This window comes from Stegostoma tigrinum, chromosome 1 (genome assembly GCF_030684315.1).
Source record: "Stegostoma tigrinum isolate sSteTig4 chromosome 1, sSteTig4.hap1, whole genome shotgun sequence".
In the NCBI taxonomy this organism is placed as follows: Eukaryota; Metazoa; Chordata; class Chondrichthyes; order Orectolobiformes; family Stegostomatidae; genus Stegostoma; species Stegostoma tigrinum.
This window is the reverse complement of record NC_081354.1, coordinates 88231197-88258650: the sequence shown is the minus strand read 5'-3', so window position 1 is coordinate 88258650 and position 27454 is coordinate 88231197. Positions and strand designations below refer to the sequence as shown.

General features: G+C 40.9%; 1 protein-coding gene across 2 annotated transcripts in view; it reads left to right on the top strand.

The window, feature by feature from the left end:
• dhx15 (DEAH (Asp-Glu-Ala-His) box helicase 15) overlaps positions 1-27454 on the top strand; it is an 89613-nt gene that overhangs the window by 35102 nt on the left and 27057 nt on the right. For both annotated transcript variants that reach the window (XM_048523020.1, XM_048523835.2), the window contains exons 5-6: positions 781-999; positions 10976-11143. In XM_048523020.1, coding sequence (XP_048378977.1) covers positions 781-999; positions 10976-11143 — 387 coding nt within the window. The remainder of the gene's footprint in view (positions 1-780; positions 1000-10975; positions 11144-27454) is intronic.

Sequence of the window (27454 nt, the reverse complement as noted above, 5' to 3'; positions counted from 1 at the left end):
TGCTGGTTCTACAGTTGACCTTGGGGTTCAGGATTTGACCAGGATGGGGTGAATTACCCAGGATAATCTGATCCTGTTGCTTTATGATTTTATTTTAGGAGTGTTTTTTTAGTTTGTTGGGTGAGGACAGGACTTGGCTTTGCTGTGACACCTTTTGAGGTCAAATATGTTAAGTTTGAATGAGGTCACTGGTTATTTGGAAGTGGTACTATTTGACCAGAGCAATTTTTTATTAAAATCATGATAGTTCACTAAACTGAATCCATGAAATGTAGATTTTAAGTGCAGGTGATCTGCACTTAAGTTCACCCTTGCAAATCTGTTACAACCCGGTTTAACCAGTGATTATGTCAAATTGTACTACGGTCAGCAAGTTACAGATGACATTCATTTAAAAGTCTTGCTCAAGTCTTGCTGTCGGGGTTCTAGCTTCAGTCTGTCTAAAGACAACCTCTTGGGTTCCTGATGAGTTATTACTTAGCAGGTGTTAAGTTCTAAGAAGTAGTCAGTTGCTACGTTTTGCCAAGTGACAAATGAGTCTCTGTTAGATGCATCGTCTTGCTTCATGCTGAGTGGTTTGGTTATTCTATTCCGTAGGTAGTAGAAACTGGGAAACTGGAAAGCTTACCTTTTATGTCTGGTGCCAATGTTTAATTTCACAATTTTACGTTTCTTCTGTTTGATAATAGATTGCCTCATGGAAGCAGTTTTGTATTTAGGAAGTTTTAATGGTTGTCCTTTATAATAATAATTGAGACTAAATTGTACTCTTTCTTTCAGATTATCATCATGAGTGCTACACTTGATGCAGGCAAGTTTCAGGTCTACTTTGATAGTTGCCCACTGCTCACCATTCCCGGCCGTACACATCCTGTAGAAATATTCTATACCCCAGAACCGGAGAGGGATTATCTTGAGTCAGCAATTCGAACAGTAATTCAAATCCATATGTGTGAAGAAGAGGAGGGAGATGTTCTGCTTTTCCTCACAGGTCAGGAGGTAAGAATTGAGAATTACTTGCACTTCAGAATTGAATTGTTCATCAGTGTAGCCATGTGATACTTGGAACTTGTAATACTGGTCAAAGTATCAAGGCTGATCCTCGCATATTTCTGACTTCCATGGACTAAAGGAACCTTGTGGCGTGCAAGCCCAGAAACTGAAATGTTGATGTAGAATTAACAATGTTAGTGAACGAGAGTGATACTTGGATATTTGCTGTGCCAGTAGAGATTATTCTTCTAAAATTACTATGTGAACATTTGAAATGTAAATCGTTAATCTGTGCGAAGTCTTAAAAGCGAAGGTGTTTAAATCACTTCTAATGAGGTACCTTATGCCTCAGTTTAATGCTGCTGTGATTTTCTTTTCACTGTCTTTAAGTGATTACCAGTTTCCCAAATGCACCTTTTTCCACACTCTGGGTAACCCAGACTCTGGGCGATGATGGAACCACTGTGCAGCTTGCAGAATTTGTGCTGGCGATTTGAGGAAATTGCTTCAGTCTTCTGGTGTTCAATTGGAGAAAATTGCAGCTCCTCCGAAAGTGAATACCTAACTCTCAGCAGGTGGAGAAGTCAGTTTAGTTAATACAAGTGTACACGTGAGATCTGAGTCTTTGTCTTTGGGTGGTTTTATTAAATAATGATGTGTACATGAAGAAACAAACTGAACTTGAGGAATTCTAGTGGTAACCTAGGTTGTCAGAGAACCCCCTGCTGAGGATGATTGTGGTTGGAAATGAGTGGAACCAGGAGAGGGCTGACCCCCTGAGAATTATACAGGAGATGAGGTTTGTTAGACAAGGTGAAGTGTTGGAAAGAGAATAGGTCATGTTGATCTGATGAGGGCCATTACATCAACATCGAAGTTAGTGCATGTAGTAAGATGACTTCTGCAGAAAATGAAAGAAATGCAATCAGTGAAGTGTTTCTGTCATCCTTTGCTCTGCAGCTGATTGTGCTCCTTTTCTGGATCCTCATTCAAAAGGGAATTCCTCTATCAGTGAGTTCTGAGAGTTTCTGGGCTTCACCTGTCCACAACACTGTCTCCAAGCTTGGGGGAGGGTTGCTGCACACTGGTTCTACTTCTCATTTCCTTAATTTGCTCCAGAAGTTTAACTCTGAACACACTCAGTTTCTTGTATCCCGTTCACTGATCGGATGGATCTACAGTCCCGACTGCCATGTCAATTTGTGCTGTGAGACAAGCTGGACCAGAACCCATCACTTACATTTCTGCTTTATTATTTTCTTCCCGTTAACTATTTATAAGCCCCTTCCTACCATTGTCCTGCCAGTTTTCAACTTTACTTCCTCCTTTAGCTTCTTTTGAGTGCTCTGTCCCCCTCACATCTCCACCTTAACTGTTCGACCTTCCTGCTGTCTTGGTGTTGGTTCCCTCTTGATTAAGCCTGAAGCTTCTCTTTGTGCTTCTTGAGATTGTCCAAAGACCCTATTGTTGCACTCATTGCTGCCTCCATGTGAGCAACAACTTTATTGCCCCATTCTCCCTTCTCATGAACCTTCTTAATCAGCATACTAGCTTAGGGCTGATCTTGCTGATCTTTTCCCTGTGCTACTTTCCCTACCTGATGCTGGCGTTGGTGCTGATGTTGCGTGGATTCTTGACAGAGGCCCAGCCATAGAATCTCTAAAGCATAGAAGCAGACCATTTGGCCTGTTGAGCCCACACTGACCCCCCGTAGAGCATCCCACCCAGACTCATTCCCTATCCCTGCACTTCCCACCCTAGACACTGCAAACAATTTAGCATGGCCAGTCCAGATAACCCCCACATCTTTTGGACTGTGGGAGGAAACCCATGCAGACAAGGGGAAAACATGCAAACTCCTCAGACTATTGCCTGAAGCTGGAATTGAACTTGGGTCCCTGCACTGTGAGGCAGCAGTGCTAGCCACTGAGCCATCACCACTTCTCTCTATTGTCCTCCAAACCTTCTGCTTTTGCAAATAAAGCCCTTGTAAACTAACAATTTATTTGTGAATAATTGCATTAATGTCATGACCTTTGAAGGAAATTTGGCTGAGGGATGACGGTACCTCCTCCCTAAATGACTCCCTGACTAGCTGTAGCAGTGCCATGGCTCCTTTGACCCCAAAGCTGAAACCATCCCATCATTTGCCTTTGTGTCTTTCAACTAGACATACTTCCTTTAATTCAAGATGTATCAAGTCAAATACTGCATTCGCCTGAAGAGCCCTAGGTTTTGACTTTTCATCATTATTGCTTAATCTGATTCTAACTTGTGTTTCCCTTTGTAAATATTTGCAACCCCACCCTCTCACCTCTTCATACTGTGCACCTCTTGCTGTCCAATTTTTCTTATAGTTTTTATTTGAAACTAAATGGTAAGAGATTGCAGAGCTGCGAGATCCACTGAGAGCTGCAAACAGTTATTTATTATGCAAGTAAATAATTGGGGAAGTGATAAAATTTATTGTCTGTTGCAAAAGGACTTGAATCAAAAATATAGACATGACATGCTTCATTTGCCCAGGGCACATCTCTAGGGCTACTCAGTTGGTCTGAAGTGCTCTCATCTGGGTTTGTCTTTGTCTAACTGTAGATACCAAATCTCCATCAGTGGCTTCCTTTCCTGTTCCAGCAGCTACATCTGGTGTCGCCCAAGGACCTGGCCTTCAAACCTTTGTTTGTAATTGCTGTCTCTTGCTCACAGTGTCTAGAACTCAGTTTTTACGCGTTTACTGGCAATACCCAGTCATACCTGTCTTCCGATGTCTTTAAATTGTTAGGCTACTTAGAAAACCTCCAATACTGAGTGAGCAGAAATTTTATCCAAATCAATATTGGCAAAACTGACACCATTGCTTTAGTACCTGCCACAGACTCTCCTTCTATGCCACCGATTTCATCTTTTCCCATTGCTGCTGGCTAAGGGGAAGTGATGGCCTTGCCTTGTGATATTATCACTGGCCTGTTAGTCCAGTGACCCAGGTAATGTCCTGGAAAACCCGGGTTTGAATTTGAATTCAATAAAAATCTTGAATTGAGTCTAATGATGACCATGAATCCATTGTCAATTTTCGGGGGAAAAAACGATCTGACGTCCTTGAGGGAGGGAAACTGCCATCCTTACCTGGTCTGGGCTACATGTGACTCCAGATCCACAGCAATGTGGTTGACTCTTAACTGCCCTCTGGGCAGTTAGGGATGGGTGTTAAATATTGGCCTTGTTGGTGATGCCCACATTCCATGAATGAATGAGTTATAAAGTAGATTGTGAGCAACCATGACTCCTGACTTAACCATAAACCTTGCTGCCATCCTGAGTCTGTTTGGAAACTATTCTGTATTCCTGTGCACAGTCAGAACTTGAAAACCTGCTGAAACCATCTTTCATTCTTGGTTTTAGATCTAAGTACTTGTCATGGGCATCTGTTTAATGTGCTGCATTCTGTTAACTATTTTTATTCATTAATAGGATTAGGGCATGCTTGCTGATCAGGCAGCATTTATTGCCAGTTCCTAATTGTCCAGAGGGCAGTTCAAAGTCAGCCATATAGTTGTGTGTCTGGAGGCAGGATAGCAGTTGCCTTACCTAAAGGACATTAGCGAGCCAGATGGGTTTTTTCCTGACAATTGACAATGGGTTCAGGATCATCGTTAGATTCTTAATTCCAGATATTTTTATCGAATTCAAATTCCACCATCTGCTGTGGTGGGATTCAAACTCGGACCCCAGAACGTTGTCTGGGTCTCCTGAATAACAGTCCAGTAATGATACCATTAGGCCATTTCTGAAAAATGGTTTAAGCCTGAAGCTGCAGCTTTCCTGCTCCTCTGCTGCTTGGCCTGCTGTGGTCATCCAGCTCTACACCTTGTTATCTCAGATTCTCCAGCACCTGCAGTTCCCACTATCTCAGGCTATTGCCTCTGCTTATTAAACTTGAAGTTGACTAAAAAGCTGCTCCATTCCCTTCCGTAATGGACATTATTTATGGTCAAGCCCTGGCTTCACTGGCATTTTCCTGGCTGTCCCATTTCATATTTCTCATCTTTGTAGCCTAATTCCTCCCTGTTTTGAAGATCTTGTCCAGCCTTTGAAATGTCTTCAGTTCTATCACTCTTCAGCAGCAATGATTTTAATCTTTCCACTAGTAGCAGCCATGCTTTTGGTTGCCTAAGCTGCACTCTCAGGAAATCCATCCCTAACTCTGTCTTTCCTTTGATTTCATGTTTTTAGAAATTTCTTAAAACCTGTCTCTAATCAAGCTGTCAGTATTTTGCCCAATTGTTTCCTTATTACAGTTCAGTGCATTATTTTGTTTTAATAACATTCCTGTTAAGTGCCCTGTGATGTTTTATTTTAAAGTAGCTGTCGTATAAATACAAATTCTGATAAATTTCATGGCATTACTGCCCTGGGAATTTCACTGCAGTGAAACAAATTACTTATTTCCTTAGGAGGTGGAAATAACACACAACATATGTTCTTTTCGCACTTCATACCTCGTGTTTACCAAGAATGGAACAATCAGTTCTGAAGTCTCATGCCAAAAAAATGTTCTGAGAGAATAATGCTGTGTCATTTTGGATATTGGATATTCTTTTGAAGCTGCGAGCTGTTGTGTAAAAAGCTACCCTTTAAAGTGTGTCAAGATTGGGACGTTGTGGGTGGAGGTTTGTTAAAGCTGTGTCTCGTAACTTAATGAACCTCGTGGAAGAGGGTAGCCGCCCTCATTTTTTGATCCTTGGTTGATGAGCTTGAATTCTGTATTTTGTTCTTGGACTGTGTCACATGATCAGTTTCCACTTCAGTTTTTTAAGCAAACATGTTGTAAACTGGGATGGATGTTCCATCAGGGAGTCCTACCATGTGCTATATTAAAATTTATGTTTCATATTTGTCAATAATCAATATTCCATTAACAAAAGTTATTGCTTCATTTAGCCCACGTTAATTTCCAAAGACTAACTTTGACATAATGCAAGATCTAACTAGAAAGTGGATTTCCTGTTTTTGGTACCGTCGAGATTAAGCTAGTGTGTGAGCTGATTCCTACTAATTTGTAGCCTGTCAGAATGAAGATAACGTTCATCTGGAACTTCACTGCAGCTGTGATTGTCATTCTGTCCTAATTAAGCTTCAGGTATTAATCATTTTCAGGAAGGACCTTTTACCAAGGGAGAGGCATTTCTTAAGAAGACTAGAAGTTTGAGAGTTTCATTGTCTTGGTTTTTGCAGTGTTAAAAGAACAGTATTTTATAAAACTACTTTGGGATTTGAAATAACCAAGTCTCCAGGTAATAGGAAAAGCCTGATGTTCTATGAATTACTGTAAAATATATTTTACCTTCCCTTGGGCCATGCATTTCCTCATTGCCAACGCCTGAGTTTTATTAAGTGCAATAGGATAAATTGACACCGACTTCATCTTTCTTCCATCAATGTGAATTATTATTATTTCCTGACTCTTTCCAGAGCATATGATGATAATTGCACGTTTGCCCCAGGTATTTATGGAACTAACTTGGTGTTGAAGCATGTGACCCCAGTAGCGGCTTTTAGCTTCCTGCTATTACCTGTTCACATACTGGTAATGGACTTCATCCAAATCAAATACACTGTGTCACTCACTGTATTCAGCCACACGATCAAAGTGGATGATGTAGTTTGTGCTCCTGTCGAAGACCCCACTATTACCAGTGATCATCAGCTAATTCTATTCATTCCACGTGATAATCAAAATGCAGCTGAGCAAAATCAGTAGAACCAAGGTTATGGGCCCTATAATGTCCCATCAGTGGTGTGGAAGGGACTGAATATTTAAGGCACTGAATGGGGGTGCAAGTCAAGTGAGCTATTTTTGTACTGGATTGTCAAGCTTTTTAAGTCCCTTTAGAATTATCCAGGCAAGTGGAGAGTATTCCATTACATTCCTAGCTTGTGCCTTGTAGATGATGGAGGCTTTTGAGCGACAGGAGTTGAGGTACTGCAGAATTTTTGATTTCTGACCTTTTTTTTGGCACAGTACTTATACTGCTGATACTGTGGCAGCCAATTTGCACACATTGAACTGCCTCAAACTGATGTGATGACGTTATAATATGTTTGTATTGGTGATTAGTCGTTAAAAATGGGTTTGGTCATTTTCAATCTTTAAGATCTACCCAAGTAGATGAAAAAAAATCCTCATCCAGAAGACAACATACTTGATAATGCAGTACTCCTTCAGTGCTACATTGGACTGTTAGCCTTATTTTGAACCCTGGTCGAGAGGAATTTGTATATTCAACCTTGTGATTCAGTCTCACTTCAACACATGGCTGTGTTCCCTGGCTAGCATCTCAGTCTCCGGAACAAAAACAAAGTTGCTGGAAAAGCTCAGCAAGTCTGGTAGCATCTGTGAAGGAGAAAAGAGTTAATGTTTCGGGACCAGTGGCCCTTTCTCAGTCTCGGGCTTCCTGCACTGCTCCAGTGAGGCTCAGCACAAACTGGAAGAACAGCTCGTAATCCTTTTGGGGACCCAGCAGTCTTCAACATCAATTTAACGTTCAATGATATTAGAACCAGAGCCCCTTGTTCGCTGTCCTGCTGCACCCCGGCTCTGTCATGATACAGGCTGTTTTTAATGTTGCCAATTGCTGTTTTCATCATCTTAGTCCCTATATTCAGCTTTTCTCTTTCCCTGGTTTACCATCATCTATCCCCGTGTTTGCTGCACGTACTTGCTCTTGCTCTCGGCACTTGCTCTTGCTCCTGCTCTCTCCCCACCTCTTCGGTGCATGTGCCGCCTTTTTCTTGCAATAATCAGTTCTGAAGAAGGGCTATGAGACTCAAAACATTAACTTAGCTTTCTCTCCACAGATCCTGCCCAAATGTGCTGAGCTTTAACAGCAATTTGTCTTTCAGATCTTCAGTATCGGCAGTTCCTTGTTTTATCTAATTTTCATGACAGCTGGTATTTGGCTTTGTGGTTGTATCTATACAAACTTCAGCACAGTATTTGAGATGGGAGCAGAAATTCAGTATATATTTTAAGTTCACATCCATTGGAGCATAAATTATTTTGTCTGAATTCAGGAATATGTAGTTGAATATACCTCATCATTCTGAGGATTAATTTGTAAAGTTGCAATTCATGCATTTATGTCACTCTAAGTGGTTAATTGCCTGATGTGTTTTGAAATGAGGTCGACATAACAAGATGCGGTATGAATGCATTCTATTGTAATGATCCTGTTTGAATCTGATGGGGAGGAAAAGAATAACAATGTTGCTGTCTTTGCAAGCGTTGCTTTTCCTCAAATCTATCATCATTGATTCACTAGGCTTCTGTTTTCAGGCACGATCTCAATATCTTCCTGAATTCAGTCATCAAATTTCAACTGATGATTCATAATTTCTTCCCTGACCTTTATCCTCTTTGTTTTGTCAAGTGCAGTGACCAATCTTGATGTAAAGTTCCACAGGCGCAGTGAGGAACAACAGGACTAACCTGAATGAGCATTGTGTGCACGCAGGCTTCAGTGGGGAGTGCTGGCAGATTGGTCACAGCTGAACCTGAATGTATCCTTGTTCAACATTACATGTAGATTTTCCAGCAGGTGTCGCTGTGTAGTGGCCAGGTTGTGGGAGTTGTTCTGACTCTTCCATAACACTCTAGTACTGAAGCCAGTTGTAATACACTCAGCTTGTCGGCATACAAGAATGAATATTGATGCTATTCTGGACTGTGCAGTTTGGTTTTGCTCTTTATTATTCTCTATGGTATGGAAGAACCTGGTAGATGATTTGTTCTCTCTGTTGGTTGTGCATTTCTAAAGAATGTCATGACCTCATCAAGTGTTGATAAGTCATGTAGATTTTTAAGAGTGGCTTTTCTGCTTTTGATGCCTTCAAAATGAGCATGATATCTTTTACGTTACCGGCAGATACCTTTGATTTTACTCAAACGCATTTGGGCTTTTGTGATTTGACACAATTGGACTGAAACTGGACAACTTACTGGATCCTTCTAGTCAATAGGTAAAAAGGACCTTAGTGGAGGTTGATGCACAATTGGAAGGATAATTGTGCTAACTAGTATAAAGTGTCTCGCATGCTTTTCTTGAACAGTCAATTTCCATGAAATTTAGGTAACCTAGTGTAAATTCGAGACCTTTTTTGCTTTTATGACATCCCATCTTAGTATTGAAAAGCACTAAATTGGGCAAAATCTTGTTAGTCTTAGTTAAGACTGAGCAGGTTGCAGAGTCAGCTTTTTGATGAGGTGCTCCATCTTCTGTGTGGACATGTCAAGAAGAGCAGGAGAGTTCTCCCAGTGTCCTCAGTAACGTTCTTTATTTTGGGTTATTTTTCTCGGTGCTGTTTACATGGGATCTTAGTGTGTACAATTTTAAAGCAAAACTTTGCGCAGAACAATAAGGCCATAAGAAATAGGAACACGAGTAGGCCATTTGGCCCTCGAGCCTGCTCCACCATTCAGTCGGATCATGGACAATCCAGCGTTCCTCATGTCTACTGTTCTGTGTTTTCCCTGTAATTCTTGATGTTCCCTACTGGTCAAGAATTTATCTTTGTCAGTCTTAAATATACGCATGGACTCTGCCTCCACAGCTGTCTGTGGCAAGGAGCTCCAAAGATACTCGCCCCTCTGAAAGAAGAAATGCTCCTCATTGCAATTTTAAATTGGTTCTCCCTTTATTCTGAGACTCTGCTGTCTGGTCCTAGATTCTCCCATTTGGGGAACTTTCCTGTCTGCATTTACCCTGTCAAGCCCCTTAAGAATCCTAAATGTATCAATGAAATTGCGTCATATTCTTAACTCCAGTGAGTTGAGTCCCTACCCGTTCAGCCTTTGCACATTAGGCAAGCACTGTTCCATGGATGATCCTCGTGAACCTTCTCTGAACTCCCACCAATGAAATTATATCTTTTAGATTTAAAAACAACCAACACTGCTTACATTACTCCAGATGCACTCTCACCAGCACCTGATACGGTTGCAGTATGACTTCTCTATTCTTGTACTCCAACCATCTTAAAATAAGGGTCAACATTTCATTAGCCTTCCTCACTACCTGCTGCACCTGTGTGCTGGCTTCTTTAACAATAACAGCAGTGATTTCTTGTAAACCGTGAACAAGTAGCTTATAAGATGGGAAGTGTTGTAAGATGTTCTGAGGAGGTGGAAGATGCCATGTTAATTGTACCTGTGTTCTGAATGCTATTTGCTGGTGCCCTTTTGGCATTGGAAATTGTATACATTAAAATGTGCAATCTTTGAGTTTTCTGGATTTTAAAGATGTCTCCACCACTATAATGTGCAGTGATTGGCTTAGATTACAGGACAGTATGATAAACCACACCAAGCTGAATACTGTGATCAGAGGTAATGGGAACTGCAGATGCTGGAGAATCCAAGATAACAAAGTGTGGGGCGGGATGAACACAGCAGGCCCAAAACGTCAGCTTTTGTGCTCCTAAGATGCTGCTTGGCCTGCTGTGTTCATCCTGCCCCACACTTTGTTATCCAAGCTGAATACTGTTGCTTTTTGAATGAGAATCCAAATTGCACGAGGCGGAAAGAGCCAGCTGTGTATAAACGAGAGAGACAGAGAGAGAGATGAAAATGAATTATAGCAAATATGCTCTATGCTTATGCAGGTTAGGAATAAAAATTTGGCAGTTAATCTTATGAATTTAAAATCTGTTCCGCTGTCCAGTGATTTAGGCAAAGCACTTTTTTAACGTTTTGTTCAAAGAATCAAACTGTGCATTGCACTGGACTGGCAGAGATGGTATTGTTGAGATATTGAGTAGCAACTATTTAAATTCTTAAAAAATATTTGAACACCCGTTTTGTACGGTTTATGAAAAATAGCCTGGATTTTATTCTGTTTTTGTTGTTTTAAATCTATTTTTGAAAGGGGTTCTACTGGGATTAATTATTATTAAGCATATGTTTAAATTTGTGCCATTCTGACAGGAAATTGATGAAGCATGTAAGCGGATAAAGCGGGAAATTGATGACCTTGGTCCTGAAGTTGGAGATATCAAAATCATTCCACTTTACTCCACACTTCCACCTCAGCAGCAGCAGAGGATATTTGAGCCTCCGCCTCCCAAAAAACCAAATGGAGCCATTGGAAGAAAGGTACAGTGGTTTTGGGCAAACATCTATGGCATGACCACATTGCAAAAAAGTGCTACTCTTGAGATTCGGTTGTAATGCAGTGTGTCTGGAAGCATTGAGCTGCATTAGTTAGTACTGACATTATGCAGGAGTTAAGGCCGTTAAGTTTGAAGACTGCTTGAGCAATCTCTTTCACTCTCTGGTTTATTTTGTCATATTTTGTTCGAAAGTATTCTTATCGAAGCACCTACAGATCTTTTATGATCTTAAAGCATTTGAGGATACAAATTATTGTTTCATTTGATGCGTAAAAAGACCAGTTTTGTTATTTCTGGATCATATTTTTATATAGATCATATTTTTCTCCCTTTTGCCCTTTGAAACGGTTTGATTTCCTTTCCTACTGTCCTGTGCAGACTTTGGTGAGTGTCAACAGGCTGAATGATATACAACACCTGAGCCCACTGAAGTGCATGCCTGTCATCTACCTGTCGTGAGGAGGAGCAGAAAGCCTGGCTGACAAGATAGTTTGCTCTTCTAGCTATGGAATGTAGCCAGGTTTTTTTTTGCACCCGTGCTGCTGCTGCACTGGTTTCAGATAACTCCGCATAGCTGGGATTTTATATTTCTGATGTTCTTCAACTTTGTTTCATTAGGTACATCTGCGATCCCAAGAAACTGAAAATAGCCAATAGGCAGTTATAGGAAGTGATTAGGAAAACAAATGGAACATCAGCATTTATTGCAGGAGAATAAAAATTTGGGGAGTTTTAACGTAGCTGTACAACACCTTGACAAGACAATATATGCAGTTTTGATCGTACTTGAAAAAGAATGTATTTGCATTATCAGTAGTAGTAATAGTGGTTCAGAGCAGGGAATTTGACTTGTTCTAGAGATGACAGTTTACCTATGAAGAGAGATTGCGTAGTGAGGGCCTCTACCTGGTGGAGTTTGAGAATGAGAGGTGATCTTATTGTAACCTGTTAGTTCCTGAAGGATTATGAGGGCAGATACTGGGAGAATAATTCCACTTAGACACCTTGCTAACTGTTGGGAATATTACTATCATCATCGTTAGCTACCATTGACTTTCTCACATCCTTATCAATGGATGTGGATTGGTTACCAGCCTTAAATAAGTCTCCTCCTCCTTCTCCTGCGTCCACTTGGTTTTATAGCAGCACTTGCGAATTGATTTTTTTTTCTTCCCCTTCATCTGCCCCATTCTATTTGAGCCCTGGCTTTTAGTTAAATTATTTGCCTTGTTCTGATATGTGTGTGTGATTAGGATGATGGTAAAATATCTTTTCACACTGCAGATCAGTCAGTCTGAACTGATTGGTAGTTTAGAAGACTACCCCACATCAGCTGGGAACGCTGACTAATTCCAACTAGATATATGTCTTGGCACATAGGAGCGCATGGAGACTCTATCTGCATGGTGCAGTGAACTACCTCTAGTGTTTGTTTTTCCCAGCATTTACACTGAATATCATGCACAGTAGTTGAAAGGATCACAGTTTGCTGTGGTCTTTGCTTTTCACAAATGTATTGTCTGTATCAAACTCCTCTCGCATGAATATTCAAATATGCAATAGTATTTTGGCATGTCAGTGAATCTTGGTTTTGTTCATCTGTAGTCATCCCACAACTTGTCTTTTACTCTCTTTGAAGCAGAGGTCTAACCTTTTTCGAGCTCTAGTTTTTTCTACCTTATTCCTCAGCTTCTGATGCAAAGTATGTGTATAACCAGTTAGCCCTGACCTTCCTATACACTGTTAACTGTGCAGCATTGCTTTCAGGTCAGAATCTAGAAATCTTGCAATGAGGAACTCACTTCCTGAATCTCTTTTAAAAAATGTACAGGCCAGTTAACCTAACATTGACAGTGAGGAAAATGCTAGTCTCTGATTTATAACAGAATATTTAATGGGACTAGACAAAGGCAACATGGGCTTATGAAAGGGAGATCATACTCAACTAATCTACTGGAGTTCTTTTGAGGATGTAACTAGTAGAGTGGGTTAAGATGTGGTAAAGTTGGATTTCAGGAAAGCTTATGATAAGTTCCCACATAAGAGGCTAGTGGGCAAAATGACAGCACACAGAATTGGGAGTAATGTGTTTGTTTTTATTGAGAATTGGTTGCCTGATAGGAAACAGTGGGAATAAATGTCTCTTCCCTGGGTGGTGGGTCATGACTGATGGTGTACTACAGGGATCAGTGCTTTGGACCCCAGCTGTTAATGATTTATGTAAATGACCTGGGTGAGGGAACCAAATTTAATATTTTCAAATTGGCTGACAACCCAACACTATGTAGGATTGAGTATTCAGGAGGTGCAAGGTGACTTGAAGATCTAGACAAGTTGATTGTGAGCAAGCACATGACAGATGTGGTAAGATGTGGATCAATATGAAGTTATACACTTCATTGTGGGGAACAAAAAACAGTAGTATTATTTAAATGGTTACATTGGGAAATGTGGATTACAAAAGGATCACTGTCCTGTATACCAGTGAATGTATACAGACAGGTACAGCAAGCAATTTTTTTAGGAAGGTAAATGGTGTACTGGTCTTTATTGCAAGAGGATATGAATTCAGAGTAGGGATGTCTGACTGCCTTGGTGAGACCACAATTGCAGTATTCTGTGCAGTTTTGATCTCCCTACCTAAAAGGAAATATACTCAGCACAGAGGGAGTGCAGTGGAGGCACACTAGATATTAATGAGATCAAAGGATATGAGGAGAAAGTGGCAATATGGTATTAAAACAGATGATTACCCCATGATAATATTGAATGATACATCAGACCTGAAATGCCAAATGGCTGCTTCCAGCTCCTAGTGTCTACATTTCTCCCCAAAACCTGTATTCACCATGATCCTTAGACCACTGCATTTAAATCCGTGATCACAGCATATATATGGGAACACCACCTGCAACTTTCCCATGAGCCAGTCACCATCCTGATGGGTATATCCCCATAGTGTCTGACTCTTGGATTTAGTATTACGTTGAACTTTTTTTATTCACTGGGAAGTGTACCTCGGTGGCTGATCAATGTTAATTGCCTTTCCCTAGTTGCCCTTGAGAATGTGGTGCTGAACATAGAATTAGATAGAACATAGAACCACTGAACAACATGTCATTTATTTGGCATATCTGGTGGTGGGCAATTAAGCAACTTGTTGGAAGAGGCAGTTCCACAAATGTCCCTATCCTCAACAATGGAAGATCCCAACATATCAGTGCACAAGGTAAGGCTGAAGCATTTGCAGTAATCCACAGCCAGAAGGACCGAGTGGATGATCCATCTCAGTCCCCTCCAGTGGTCACCAGATATTACTCTTCAGTCAATTTGATCCACTCCATGTGATATCAACAAACAGTTGGAGGCACTGGGTACTGCAAATGCCACAGCCTTTGACTACATTCTCACAATAGTACTGAAGACTTGTGTTCCAGATATGCTGACCCAATGCTGCAAGGTCTGGGCAGTACCCAGACTTGGGCTGACAATTGGCAAGTAACATTCACGCCAACAGTGCCAGGCTATGACTCTCACCAATAAGAGACTGCCCTGTAACATTAAATTGTGTTACCACCGTTGAATCTTCACTATCAATATCTTTGGGACTACCATTCACCAGAAACTCAGCTGGCCTCACTATGTAAATACAGTGGCTACAAGAACAGATCAGAGCTTAGGAATACTATGCCAAGTAACTTAGCTCCTGACTCCCCAAAACCTGTCTACAGGATAATAAAGTCAGGATTGTAATGGAATGCTTCCCACTTTCTGAATGGGTGCAGCTCTAACAATAATCAAGAAATTTGGCACCATCCAGGACAAAGCAGCTGTCTAATCGGCTCCACATTCAGAAGCTTTCACTCCCATCACCGCCTCCACTTAGTAGCATGAGAGCGGGGAGGCGATGGTACTAACACTGAATTGTTAGTGTTTTGGGATCCAGATTTGAATCCTGCCAGGATAAATAGTGGAATTTAAATTCCACTAAAATCTTGAAGGAAGTGTCTGGTGATGACCACGAATCCAATGCCAACCGTTAGAAAACCTGATTCACTTGTGCCCTTTAGGGAAGGAAACTGCCGTCTTTACCTTGTCTGTCCACCACGTGACTCCAGACCCACAGCAGTGTGGTTGTCTTAGCTTGTAACTGCCCCCTGGGTAATTAGGGGTGTGCAATAAATTCTGGCCTTGCCAGCAATGCCCTCATCTCGTGAATGAATAAAAATAGAATGGTATGTGCTATCTACAAGACGCACTGTAGGAATTCAGTATGGCTCTTTACCTCCTCCTGACCCATGACCTCTTTCACTTAGAAGGACAAGGGCAGCAGATGCATGGGGAAAACAACCACCTGCACACTCCCCTTCACTCACCACCCTGACTAGGAAATATATTGCTTTCACGTCTGGGTTGTTGGGTCAGAATCCCGGAATTCCCTCCTTAAGGATATTGAGGGTTAATCTACAGCATGTGGACTGCAGCGGTTCAAGCAGGGAACTCCCCACCAGCTTCTCAAGGGCAACTAGGACCTAGCAATAAATGCTGTCCAGTCAGCAACACAAATGCCCTTTGAGTGAATGCAAAAAAAGCTGCATTTAGTCCTTCATTTGCCTGTGTACCTAGATCCTTTTTTGATCCCATTGTCACATTTTATTCTAAAGTTTCATTGTTTGTTTTACCTGCTGAATTTGTCATTTATCTACATTCCTATGTCCCTTTTATCCTCACTGGCTACTGACTGATAACTAGTGGAACTGATTTACTTTTTGATTTTCCATTTACTTAATTAAAATTTGTCATGAATCTTAATACCTTTTGACTTTCTGTTCTACTGGAGTTTCCTTGTGTTGCCTTATAATGGCTTTGATAACTTGTCAAAGCAAGATGACTGATAAAAATTAACGCTTAGTGGCCCATTACCCTCTTGCTTTCGTACACAACGCCTCTATTATGGACTAGACCAAAACCCCCTCAAAATATTTTAAGATAATGGTCTAGACACTAGATTTTTCTTATTTTCAAGCTAATTTGGCAACAGTCTGTTGTTCTAGGGCAATGATTCTCACATGAGGTACTGTGTAGTGTTGGCATGCGACAGGCTCAGGGTTCAACTCCTGGATTAGCTCAGGTTACTTATTAGGGGCAGCATGGTGGCTCAGAGGTTAGCATTGCTGTCTCACAATGCCAGGCCCAGGCTCGATTCCACTCTGGGCAACTGTCCGTGTGAAGTTGCACATTTTCCCTGTGCTTCTGTGGGTTTCCTCCCAGAGTCCAAAGATGTGTAGGTTAGGTGGACTGGCCATGCTAAATTACATTTCAAGGATGTGTAGGTTAGGTGGGTTATAGGGGGATGGGTTTCGGTGGGATGTTTTGAGGGTTGGTGGTAAATTGTTGAGGTGAAGGACCTGCTTCCATGTTGTAGGGTTTCTATGAAGTGTGAGGTGTTGCTTTCCAGATGCAATTTGATTGGTCAAACAATTAACTTTAAATAAAACATGCTTTGTGTATTTTAACAGCAGTGTAAAAACTGACAAGAAAAGTAAAAGTCTTGCTTAACTGTAACTATCGAAATGCTTAACAAAACAATATATACATTATTATTAACTACTACTAATTAACTGTTCCAGTATGTCTTAGAAACACCCTTGCGAAAGACAACTTCTGTAAAGTAGATTGCCTCGCGTGTAATTCTAGCAGCAGGAAGAGAACCCCAGCTTTTAGCTGTAACAGAGAGGAATAAGAGCTTCCATGTGCAGCTTCAAAATTCCAGCAATTGCTGAAAACCAAGACTGAAAATTCTGGATCTGTGGGAACTTGATCCTACCCACTCAGGGTGCTTCCATTGTTTCAACTTGCTAAAACGTCTGCAAGGCCTTACAAGCTGTTGACTGTATTGGTAATGAGCAGACTGTTCAGTACCTATGTCGTGGCCTTTCTTCATTTTTTTTAAGAAGGACAAAATATACCTCTTAGAAACCACAGTATTAATTAGACCATAAGACATAGGAGAGCAAGTAAGGCCATTCGGCCCATCGAGTCCACTCTGCCATTTAATCATGGCTGATTGGCATTTTAATTCCACTTACCCGCACTCTCCCTGTAGCCTTAATTCCTTGAGAGATCAAGAATTTGTCATTCTGTGGATTGCATAATGCTTCAAGCACGTTCTATCAACTAGTGTCTCTCCTTTTAGAAGAATTGTGAATCTGAATTCCATCATCTCTGCTTTCTTTTGAAAATTGCCATTCATTGAAACGGTCCTCTGATTATTCACCTGTGTTAAACAAATTGCCTCTCAGTTCTCCAGCATCGTTTTTCATGTAGAATCTATCTGCCTGCCCTTAAGGGATGCTACCTAGGAAAAGCTGAGCATGAAAGATGAAAATCTTTGAGTTGATAAAAGCAAACTCATTGTCGTCATTGTGATGACCAAATGTGTAATTGGAAATGGAATTGGATGTTACTACTGTGAGAGTGATGCTATTTTAGATAAATTGTATTTTTCGAAGTTCTGTAATGATGCTCGGGCTGGGGAGGAGGTCTCAATGGCTGTGATAGAGAACTGTTGTACTTTCAACTACTTTGGCAAACTTGAAGACAGGAAGGCATGGCAATGCAGAAATGTAGTATGTGTATTTTTGACGGTGGGGTAGGGGCGTGGAAGAAGTTAAAGGTGGTTGTGAGTAGAATACAGTTGGGTGCTGGCCAGCATGAATGTTCCTTTTTTTAAAAACAGTTTGACATATGAGGACCCCAGGCACCTCCACTTTAGTATTTTGACTGAGAGTGAAAGTTTTAAGAAGTTGTTGTTATACGGGTATGCAGAGCTCAGTGAAAGCTGCATTTGTTATCTTGTTCCCCTGTGAAGGTGTGATTGGTCTGCTGTTTGAAATTTGGCTGTTGTTGGGTTGATGGTTCGCAATTATCTACAAATCACCATGGCCAGTGATTGGAAGCTATGCTGTTCATGTGCTTGCCTTCCTTGATAAAGGTTGCAGGGCCCTGAGAACGTCCAAGTGAAAATAAATCTGGTAATTTGTTCCATTACATTCTGGAGAGTGCATTTCAGTACTACCTTATGCCTGTGCATGTGGAACTGCAGAGTAAATCAGCAACTGGAACACTGATCAGGTCAATTTACACCAAGTTGAATGAAACAAACCTATTGTCTATTACTGAAAATCTGGTGTAGACCTTACAGCTGATGCATATGATTTACGTTGCTACTCAGCCTCCTTTGTAACCAGCATCTTGATACAGACTCATAGAGATATACAGCCCACAGAAACAGACCCTTCAGTCTAGCTAGTTCATGCTCACCAGATATCCTAAATAAATCTAGTCCCATTTGCCAGCTTTTGGCACATATCCCTGTAAAGCTTTCCTATTCATCTACACATCCGGATAACTTTTAAATGTTGTCATTACACCAGCCTTCTCCACTTCCTCTGGCAGCTCATTCCAAGCATGCACTACTCTCTACATGAAAAAAGTGCCATAAGGCCCCTTTTAAATCTTCCCCTTTTACCTTTAACCTATGCCCTCTAGTTTTGGAATCTCCCAACTTGAGAAGATCTTGTCTATTCACCCAATCCATGCCCCTCATAATTTTATAAACTTCTACAAGATCACCCCTCAGCCTCCGACACTCCAGAGGAAATAGTCCCATCCTTTTCAGCCTCTCCCTATATCTTAAACCCTCCAACCCTAGCAATATCCTTGTAAATCTTTTCTGTGCCCTTCCAGGCTTCACAACATCCTTCCAATAGCAGGGAGACCAGAATTGAACGCAGTGTTCCAAAAGGCAGATTCCTGAGGTTAGCCTTGATGTCACTTGCAGATTCTGCAAACAGGTTGCTGTTTAAGCTTCTTTAAATGGCGATAGTTTACCCTTTCTGAGAAGACATCAACTGTTTAGCTCTTCTGAATGTGAATGTTACCTGTCAGTGTAGGAAGCATTGATGCAAAGGGTGATGAAAGTTTTGAATGAGTTGCTGTTGTAGGTAAGGTTAAGATTTAAAATCTATGACTGAGATTTTTATTGCAGGAGTAGGAGTTAGGCTCCTTGAACTTGATCAATCATAATTTTGTTAAAATTTTGACTTACAGGCTAAGTGAGTTTCTCATGGTTCTGTTTGCTGCATGTTGACTATGTGTTGCTGTGCACTGACATGGTATGCATTGTTATCAGAAAGGTTGTAAGTTGAACTGAACATTACTATTATCAGTGAAGAGCTCCCATATCAAAGGGCAAGTCATAGAACAAGCAGGACCTTGTTCCAAAGCTGCTCTCTGAAATGGTGTGTTGAGCTGTGATCACTGATCTTGGACAACTGCAGCTTGTTTTCCTTTAGTGTTAGTACTCTGTTGAAAGCAGAGCTTCAAATTACATAATTGATTTCAGTTTTCGGGCTTCTTAGAACCGTATTTGATCTCATAGAGTTTTAATGTTTAAAGGAACTGCTTGTGCCATGCTCATTTATTTGGTTTTGTAGATATTTTCTAATCTGTCTGTTCAGTGATGTTATTACACACTTTGGAGCAGGTGGGATTTGAAATTGGGTCTCCTGGCTCAGAGATGGGGCACTACCACTGCAGATTGCTACCTGAATGGCTGCAAGTTGGAAGAGGGGTGTGTGCGACGGTACCTGCGTGTCTTTGTGCACCAGCCACTGAAAGCAAGCATGCAGGTGCAGTGGGTGATAAAGAAGGCAAATGGTATGTTGGCCTTCATTGCGAGAGGTTTTGAGTACAGGAGCAGGGAAGTATTGTTACAGTTGTACAGACCTTGATGAGGTCACACCTGGAATATTGTGTGCAATTTTGGTCTCCTTTTTTGAGGAAGGATGCTCTTAGTCTCGAGGGAGTGCAGCAAGGGTTTATCAGGCTGATTCGGGGGATGGTGAGACTGACGTTAGAGGAGAGATTGACTAGGTTGGGATTGTTTTCGCTAGAGTTCAGATGAATGAGGGGGTATCTCATAGAGACTGATATAATTCTAACAGGACTGGACAGGGTAGATGCAGGGGGAATGCTTCCGATGGTGGGAGTAACCGGAACCAGAGGTCACAGTATGAGGATTTGGAGTAGACAGTTTAGGACGGAGATGCGACATTTCTTCACCCAAAAAGTGATGGGCCTGTTGAATTCATTACCACAGGAAGTAGTTGACTACATTCAATGTTGTGGTATCAAAAGGTGACTGGATATAGCACTTGGGGCAAATGGGATCAAAGGTTATGGGGAGAAAGCAGGATTAGGCTGTTGAGTTGGACAATCAGCCATGATCGTGAAGCAGGCTTGAAGGGCCCAATGGCCGCCTCCTGCTCCTATCTTCTATGTTTCTAAATAGCTTGGTCAAAAATCTGAGTGCTAGAGAACTTGGATATAGGTAACACCTATAAGATATCATGTGAATGGTGCTGATAGTCCCAACAACTGTCAGCCTTGAACAAAAACAAAGTTTCTGGAAAAGCTCAGCAGGTCTGGCAGCATCTGTGGAGGAGAAAAAAAAACTGAGGAAGGGTCACTGGATCTGAAACGTTAACTTTTTTTTTCTCCTTCACAGATGCTGCCAGACCTGCTAAGCTTTTCCAGAAACTTTGTTTCTGTTCCGGATTTACAGCATCCGCAGTTCCTTTTGGTTCTTAACTGTCAGCCATGGTTAGTTATTAATGTTCTCATCTCTGAGCTAAAGGTTCCAAGTTCAAGTTTCGTTCTGGGCTTGAGACAAAAGTCAGATTGACACTCTAGCACCATGTTAGTGGAGCACTCTGCTTCTTTGCCGGTGAAGTACTTTGACATGTCTTGTGCTTTTAATACAAGCTTCTTATTACTGATTACTGCCTATCCACCTCTCACCATGTGTCTCTTTTTTTAAAAATTCATTTATGGGATGAGGGTGTCACTGCTTTGGTCAGCATTTATTGTCTGACCCTAATTTCCCAGAGGGCTGTTAATAGTCAACGACATTGTTGTGGGTCTTGGGAGTTGCATGTAATTCAGATCAGGTAAGGATGGCAGTTTCATTGCCTAAAGCGCATGAGTGAACCAGGTGGGTTTTACTGACATCGTGGCCATCTTAGACTCCTAATTCTGGATATTTATTGATTTTTAAATATTGTGGTAGGATTCAAACCTGGATCTCAGGAACATCATCTGGGTCTCTGGATTAACAGTCCAGCGATAATATCTCTAGGCCGTCACCTCCCCTAATTACATTATTCCTGAGGCGTACTGGGATAATTTTCCCCATTGCAACTAATGACTGTGACAATGAAATAGATTGTTCATTAGGTCGAGCAGAGTTGATGGGCTGAACGGCCTGTTTCTGCTCATAACCTTTATTACTTCTGGTTGGCAGGTCATTTTTAAACTGACAGCTGGAATATTAGTAGAGATTTTGCTCTAACCACATCATAACTTGAAATCAGTAAAACTAACTGCCACTTGCATCTCTAGTGGTGGTGGGGGTGGGGAGGGTTGACAGTGTAGAATTTTCCACTTTGCATTTCTAACTGAAGACCCTTGCAGGGTCAGTAGTTGGTCCCATTCTCATTTTTCGCTTTCCCACGGGTTCTGAGGAAGGGTCACCGGACCTGAAACATTAACTCTTTTTACTCCTCCACAGATGCTGCCAGACCTGCCGAGCTTTTCCAGCAACTTTGTTTTTGTTCATGGCTGACAGTTGATGGGACTGTTCACAGAGACGCCTCCTTATGTTGCCCCTTGATTGCCACCATTCTTGTCTGAGTGTTTGGCTGTGGAACTGCTGAACTGTTTCTCTCAAACAAGCAGCTTGCCCTGTTTTACAACCAGGCCACTTGTTCAGTCCAGGGTCTGGGCTGGTCTTAGTCCTTGCATGCAGACCTACGCCTTGAGCTTCTAGATTAAGGTGGCTCTTGCTTCTGCTGATGGGTCATGCTGCCTCAGAATTTCCCACTTTATCTGCTGTTGGGATATTTTATTATCTTGAAAACACCACGTTAATGCAATTACTGTTCCACTCAGCATGGCAGCTGTGATATTCTATCTGCTAGTGGGTGTTTTCCACTCTGTGACAAGTCTTCATCTTCACTAATATTGACCTGGTTACTCTTCCTAACTGTTTAGGTGAAATGATTATTTACCATGGATCAGTATGGTGAGGATGAAGACAAGTAGCTTGCTCGTTCCCCTAGGTTCCCTTCCAACGTTTTGCCTTGGAGGACTTGAACAGCTTGACGTTAGAATTAGAGTGCTTTTGATAGATGCTGAAGTTCCTGACCCAAAATTCTTTCTGTTCCTTAAGTTCCCTCTGTGATTCTTCACATAACCCACATGAGTTTTATCTGATTTGTTAGTTTGGTTGCAGTGAGTTAGTGGGATACTTTCGATATGTTTTTGGCCTGCAGCAATGGGAATCGGGTCAGTGTTCAGGATTCCCAGGCCATGTGTGCTGTTGTTTTTCCCTTTACTCAGTCCTATCCCTGAACTCTGAAATGACAGGCTCTACTTTGGAGACTTTATTGAGCAGTGTGAGTGTGTGGCCAAGTAGCATGGTTATCTGATAATTGTTATGTTAAGCAGCTGCTTGTAGACTATGGGAAGACTTCCACACCAATGCCCAGCGTTTGATGCGAAGAATGTTGACAGTTGGACTGGGCTGAAGTCGCTCGAATTGTCACAATCCAGTGCCTAAGTTGCTTATGACGGGTTCGCAGTTTATTTAATTTCTGTTTTCGAAGCAGTGGGTTTTGGAACTTGCTGGACCATTTTGAGGGTGAGCTAAAAGTCAGTTTATTAATTTTGGAATAGTGTCATGTCGAAGTCAGTTGCAAGCTCCTGTGCTTGAAGAATAATTAGTACTATGTGCAAAAGAGGCAAAAGTAGTTAGTCATCTGTCAGAATGATTGAAGGCTTCACTGCAGGTCACCTTTTAAGTGCTCTGTTCTACTAAAATGGTAATGTGAACTTGGAAAATATAGCCTAGTTTAGACATTGGAATATTATTTGTGGAGACAGCATCAAGTCTTGTGTTGGGTTGAATCACAGCGAATGGTCAGGGGTTTGCATTTTTTCCAAAGTATGAAAAGCCTGCTAACAACAGTCCATGATTATTTATTGACAATCAAGCATAATTCTGAAACATTGAAATTAAGCAGTAGCACTTGCTTGCTTAGATTGCACCAAAATTAATATTTTTAATATTTAAAGAAAGATTATTATTTAGGAGTTTGAATTCTCCCAGCATGTTAAAACCTTAGCTGGCTCTTTCACACGCAGATTTATGCTTCATTGCAGACTAAGCATTCTGTTTTATTCTGGAGGTTTCTCATCTATTTCGAAGGAGATTTTAGAACTTTATCAAATGGATGTGCAACCTTTTAGGGAGTGCAAGGAAAGGAATGAATACAAAATAACTGGCTTACGTTGTTGATAGGAGGTGTCCAGAGATTAGACCCATATAAAATGCACACAACTGAATATTTTAATGTTTAATCGGAGTGCAGCTGAGTCATTTATCTAAATCTCTTGGCTCTTTTGCTTCAGAGAGTTGAGTGGTATTTATGGAAAATTCACGTGATTATTGACGCAAGGACACATTGGGTTAATCTCTTTCCAAGTTTTGAATATCTACTTCTGTCTGAGACACAACTACATTTTCCACCAACATGTAATGTAAATGTTTAAAAATTCACTCTGTATCTTCCAAGAGGAAAGCCAGTAATTTAGGTGGATATATGGAATGTACCCAACAACGTGCAATCTTGATGCGAATTGATTTCTGAAAACATTTACTTGTGTTGAGGAGAGTGCTATTTAAATTTTAAAAGTATTTTCTAATTATCCAGCTGGTATTAATTGTTTAACTGTTCCAGAATAGCTAGGGAAAGGCAAGTAGGGAAATGGCTGAAAGAACTTTTTAAAAAATTAGCCAAAGAACTTAGTTCGAGCCATTGAATTAATATTCAAATTGGATGCGGGCTAAAAATATATTGAAGAGGAATTCTCAGTTTAAAAATGCTGTTTTCTTGATAAAAATGCTGATGTACAATTAAACCATATGTTTGGTATACTGAGGGCAGAGTACAGACAGGAATTAATGGAAATGCTGATTAAGTGTTTTCTATTTCTGACCATGCTTCTCCCCCCCACCCCCCCACCCCAGCCATTTACTCCTGTGGTGTTGACGACGAACATGGATACAGTTTCAAAGGAACTGGCTCATTGACCAGGACTTTGCTGGAATTGGCATTATGGTGTATTAATCAGTCAGCAGGTTGTACAGTACAGAGGGGGTTCTAGTCAATGTTAATCTACTTTTTGCTACTCTGTTCTCATGCTTGGTTTCCAAAGTTGTTACTAGAATATGATAAGGAATAAGGATCCCAGTGTCATTCCCCACATAGAACATTACAGCACAGTACAGGCCCTTTAGCCCTCAATGTTGTGCCTGACATACCGATCTGAAGCCCATCTAACCTACACTATTCCATGTATGTCCATATGCTTGTCCAATGATGACTTAAATGTACCAAAGTTGGGTTAAATGTATTTAATCAAGAGGTGGCAAGGCCAATTGGAGCTGGTTGGCTCAGATTCATTTATTGCCAGTGGAATCTGGAGAACTTCTGGCTAAGTTATTAACTGAACATGGACATGTGGATCATACAGCATAGGGTAGGTGCTGCCTCTGTCTGCAGCCAGTTGTCTGTGCTGATTCTTAATACGAATTATTTTATTAGTCCTGTTCTTCTGCCGTTTTTACCTAGAGCCCCACAAATTGAATGGGTTCTTCATTTCCTCCATTTAATCTTACAACATGCTTTCCAACAGAGTAATATATGTAGCAAACAGACTGTTGAAATGACATTTTGCCATTTTATAAAACATTGAAAATGACTTATTTGTATGCTAAAAGATGCATGATATATTTATAGGCTGTATCATTCATTTGGACTTTATTTTAACTGTGATGGCGTGTTCAAGTTCATTAACCGATGAGGCCACTTGGATACTGCAGCCTTAGATACTGGTATGGCACTAATAAAATGGTAATCTTATGAAGCAGAAAGTATTTTCATATAAATGTCATAACTTGGTGAATCAGTGTGCGTGTTTGGCCTGAACCTACTGCGCAGTAATTGCTATTCCTGAGCAGGCTGCCATGTATGCAAAATTCTTGAGAATATCAAGAGCCGTGACTTTGCAATGGATGTCTGTTCAGTGTATCTCCAAGGAACGTTTACCGGCTCTTACTAAGCTGTGATCAATATGTGTACATAATCTGTTAGTTTTTTCTCTCTGCATTGAGTCGTTAGAAAATTGTAACTTCGTCAACATGGCCCACATTATGCTGTCTCTTTCCGTTGCTAACATGCCATTGGGTCAGGTTTCGAGGCTTTCAAGTCCAAAATAAATTTACCTTCCAAATTATATGAAATTTGCTATTTAATAACATAAAATTATATCTGTATAGTAACAATTTTACAGATGATCTCCAGATTCCAAATGTGCAATTCCTGTAGGTTAGTATTCTGGTTAATACTGTGGGTGTAATAATATGTGACACATTGATATATTGGAGCAGAGGCTGAGTTTAAATTGCTTGTCAGTTAATTGTTTCAACTGGTTTTAGCACCTTACTTTGCCACCAGATGATGACAGAATGTTGATTGGAGCATGTGTAGGGGTTTAATAAAATGTTCCAAATTAACAGGTCAGGCATCATTCCTTGGGCAAATTGAGCAAATGTATTGCGCTAAAGTCTCCAATTTATTACGTGATGGTGACCAAAACCAAGCAGGCCCAGGTTGTCCATGGCACCAGAGAGGTAAAATACTATCCTAGAGTCTGTTTTGTGTTTGCAGGAACTCCTGTCTTTTTTTCTCCCTTTATAATTATATCCCCTGCTGGTCACTTGCGCCCTTTTTGCCTGGTTCAGTTTTGATCACCTGATTGAAATTGGTATCATTTTCTGGTCAGCATTGCGGATGCTCACCAGTGCATTTGCTTGTCGCTGATGCTTCTTGCTCACCAGCTGGTGATCACCCACAGATAATTGAAGTTTCCATAATGTACCAGGTAGCTCATGTGGAGCATGTTACAGGTGCAAGCTCTGCCATGAGTTCCCTTAAACCTCTTAGTTACTGTCTTAGAAATAAATAATTATTCTAGTATAAGAATACTACTAACTAATTTCTGTAATGTTAACTTTAGTTTCCTTCACTAATTATGTTGGCTCTGACTAGTTATTTCAGTCAACCCTCTTCGGAAAAAATATACTTTTTTTAAAAAATCCGAGCCAATCGTTAAGACATGGGGTATAATGTCATTGCTGTTCTTGAGATAGGGTTGAGAGAGGGGTAGGATTGGTAGCTCAATATTCCAGGATGCAGGGTTTTTAAGCAAGTCAGGGAAGGAGGTGGTATCATAATTCGATCATGGAATTGACTGTAGTAATGGACTTATGGCTCCTAGAAGGACAGATGGCCTCCTAGAAGACTAAAATTGAGCCTAAAAACCAAAAAGGATCAGTCACAGTGCTGGGAGTGTACAGAGGCACCCTAACAGTCTGAGGAAAAAAATAGAAGAGCAGATATTTAGACACATGTCAGAAGTGCAAGTTAACAGAGTAATAGGAGGTTTCACCTTCTTCATGTAACTGAAGCAGGGATGGTGTGAAAGGTTTAGAGGGAATGGAGTTCTTGGCGTGTATCCATTAAGCTGGTCTGTAATAGGCCATACAAGAAAGCAGTGTCCTGGAATTTAATAATAGGTCATGAAGCTGGACAATTGTTTAAAGTGTCATTGGGGGAGCATTTTGTAGACATGCATTATAACTCTTAAACTTCTGGAAAATGACCAAAAGTATGCCTGAAATCAAAGTTCTAAATTCGGCATACAACTGATGTGCTACTGTTAATCAAGAAGGGAGCAAACGATAAACCGGTTCTGGAAGCCACACCATAGGAAAAATGTATTGGAGAGTGTGCCGAAGAGGCTTACAACAGTGGTTTCAGGGATGAGAAACTTCAGTATTGAAGATAGATTGCAAAGTTCAGGTGGTTTTCCTTAGAGAGAAGAAATAATAACACTTGTTATGCCTTGCCATTCTTTTTGCTTTATCATGCTACCAGCTCCAAACTGCAATTAACTCCCCTCCCAGCAGGTTCCCACAGAGACCCTTCAGTTCACCTGTCTTTGTGATGTTGCAGCCCACTCCAAGCTATTCTTAACTTGAATTTTAAGCTGTGTTTTGCTGAAAACAGTTCATGCTGTCTTTATTGTTCTAATGAAGTAATTGGGT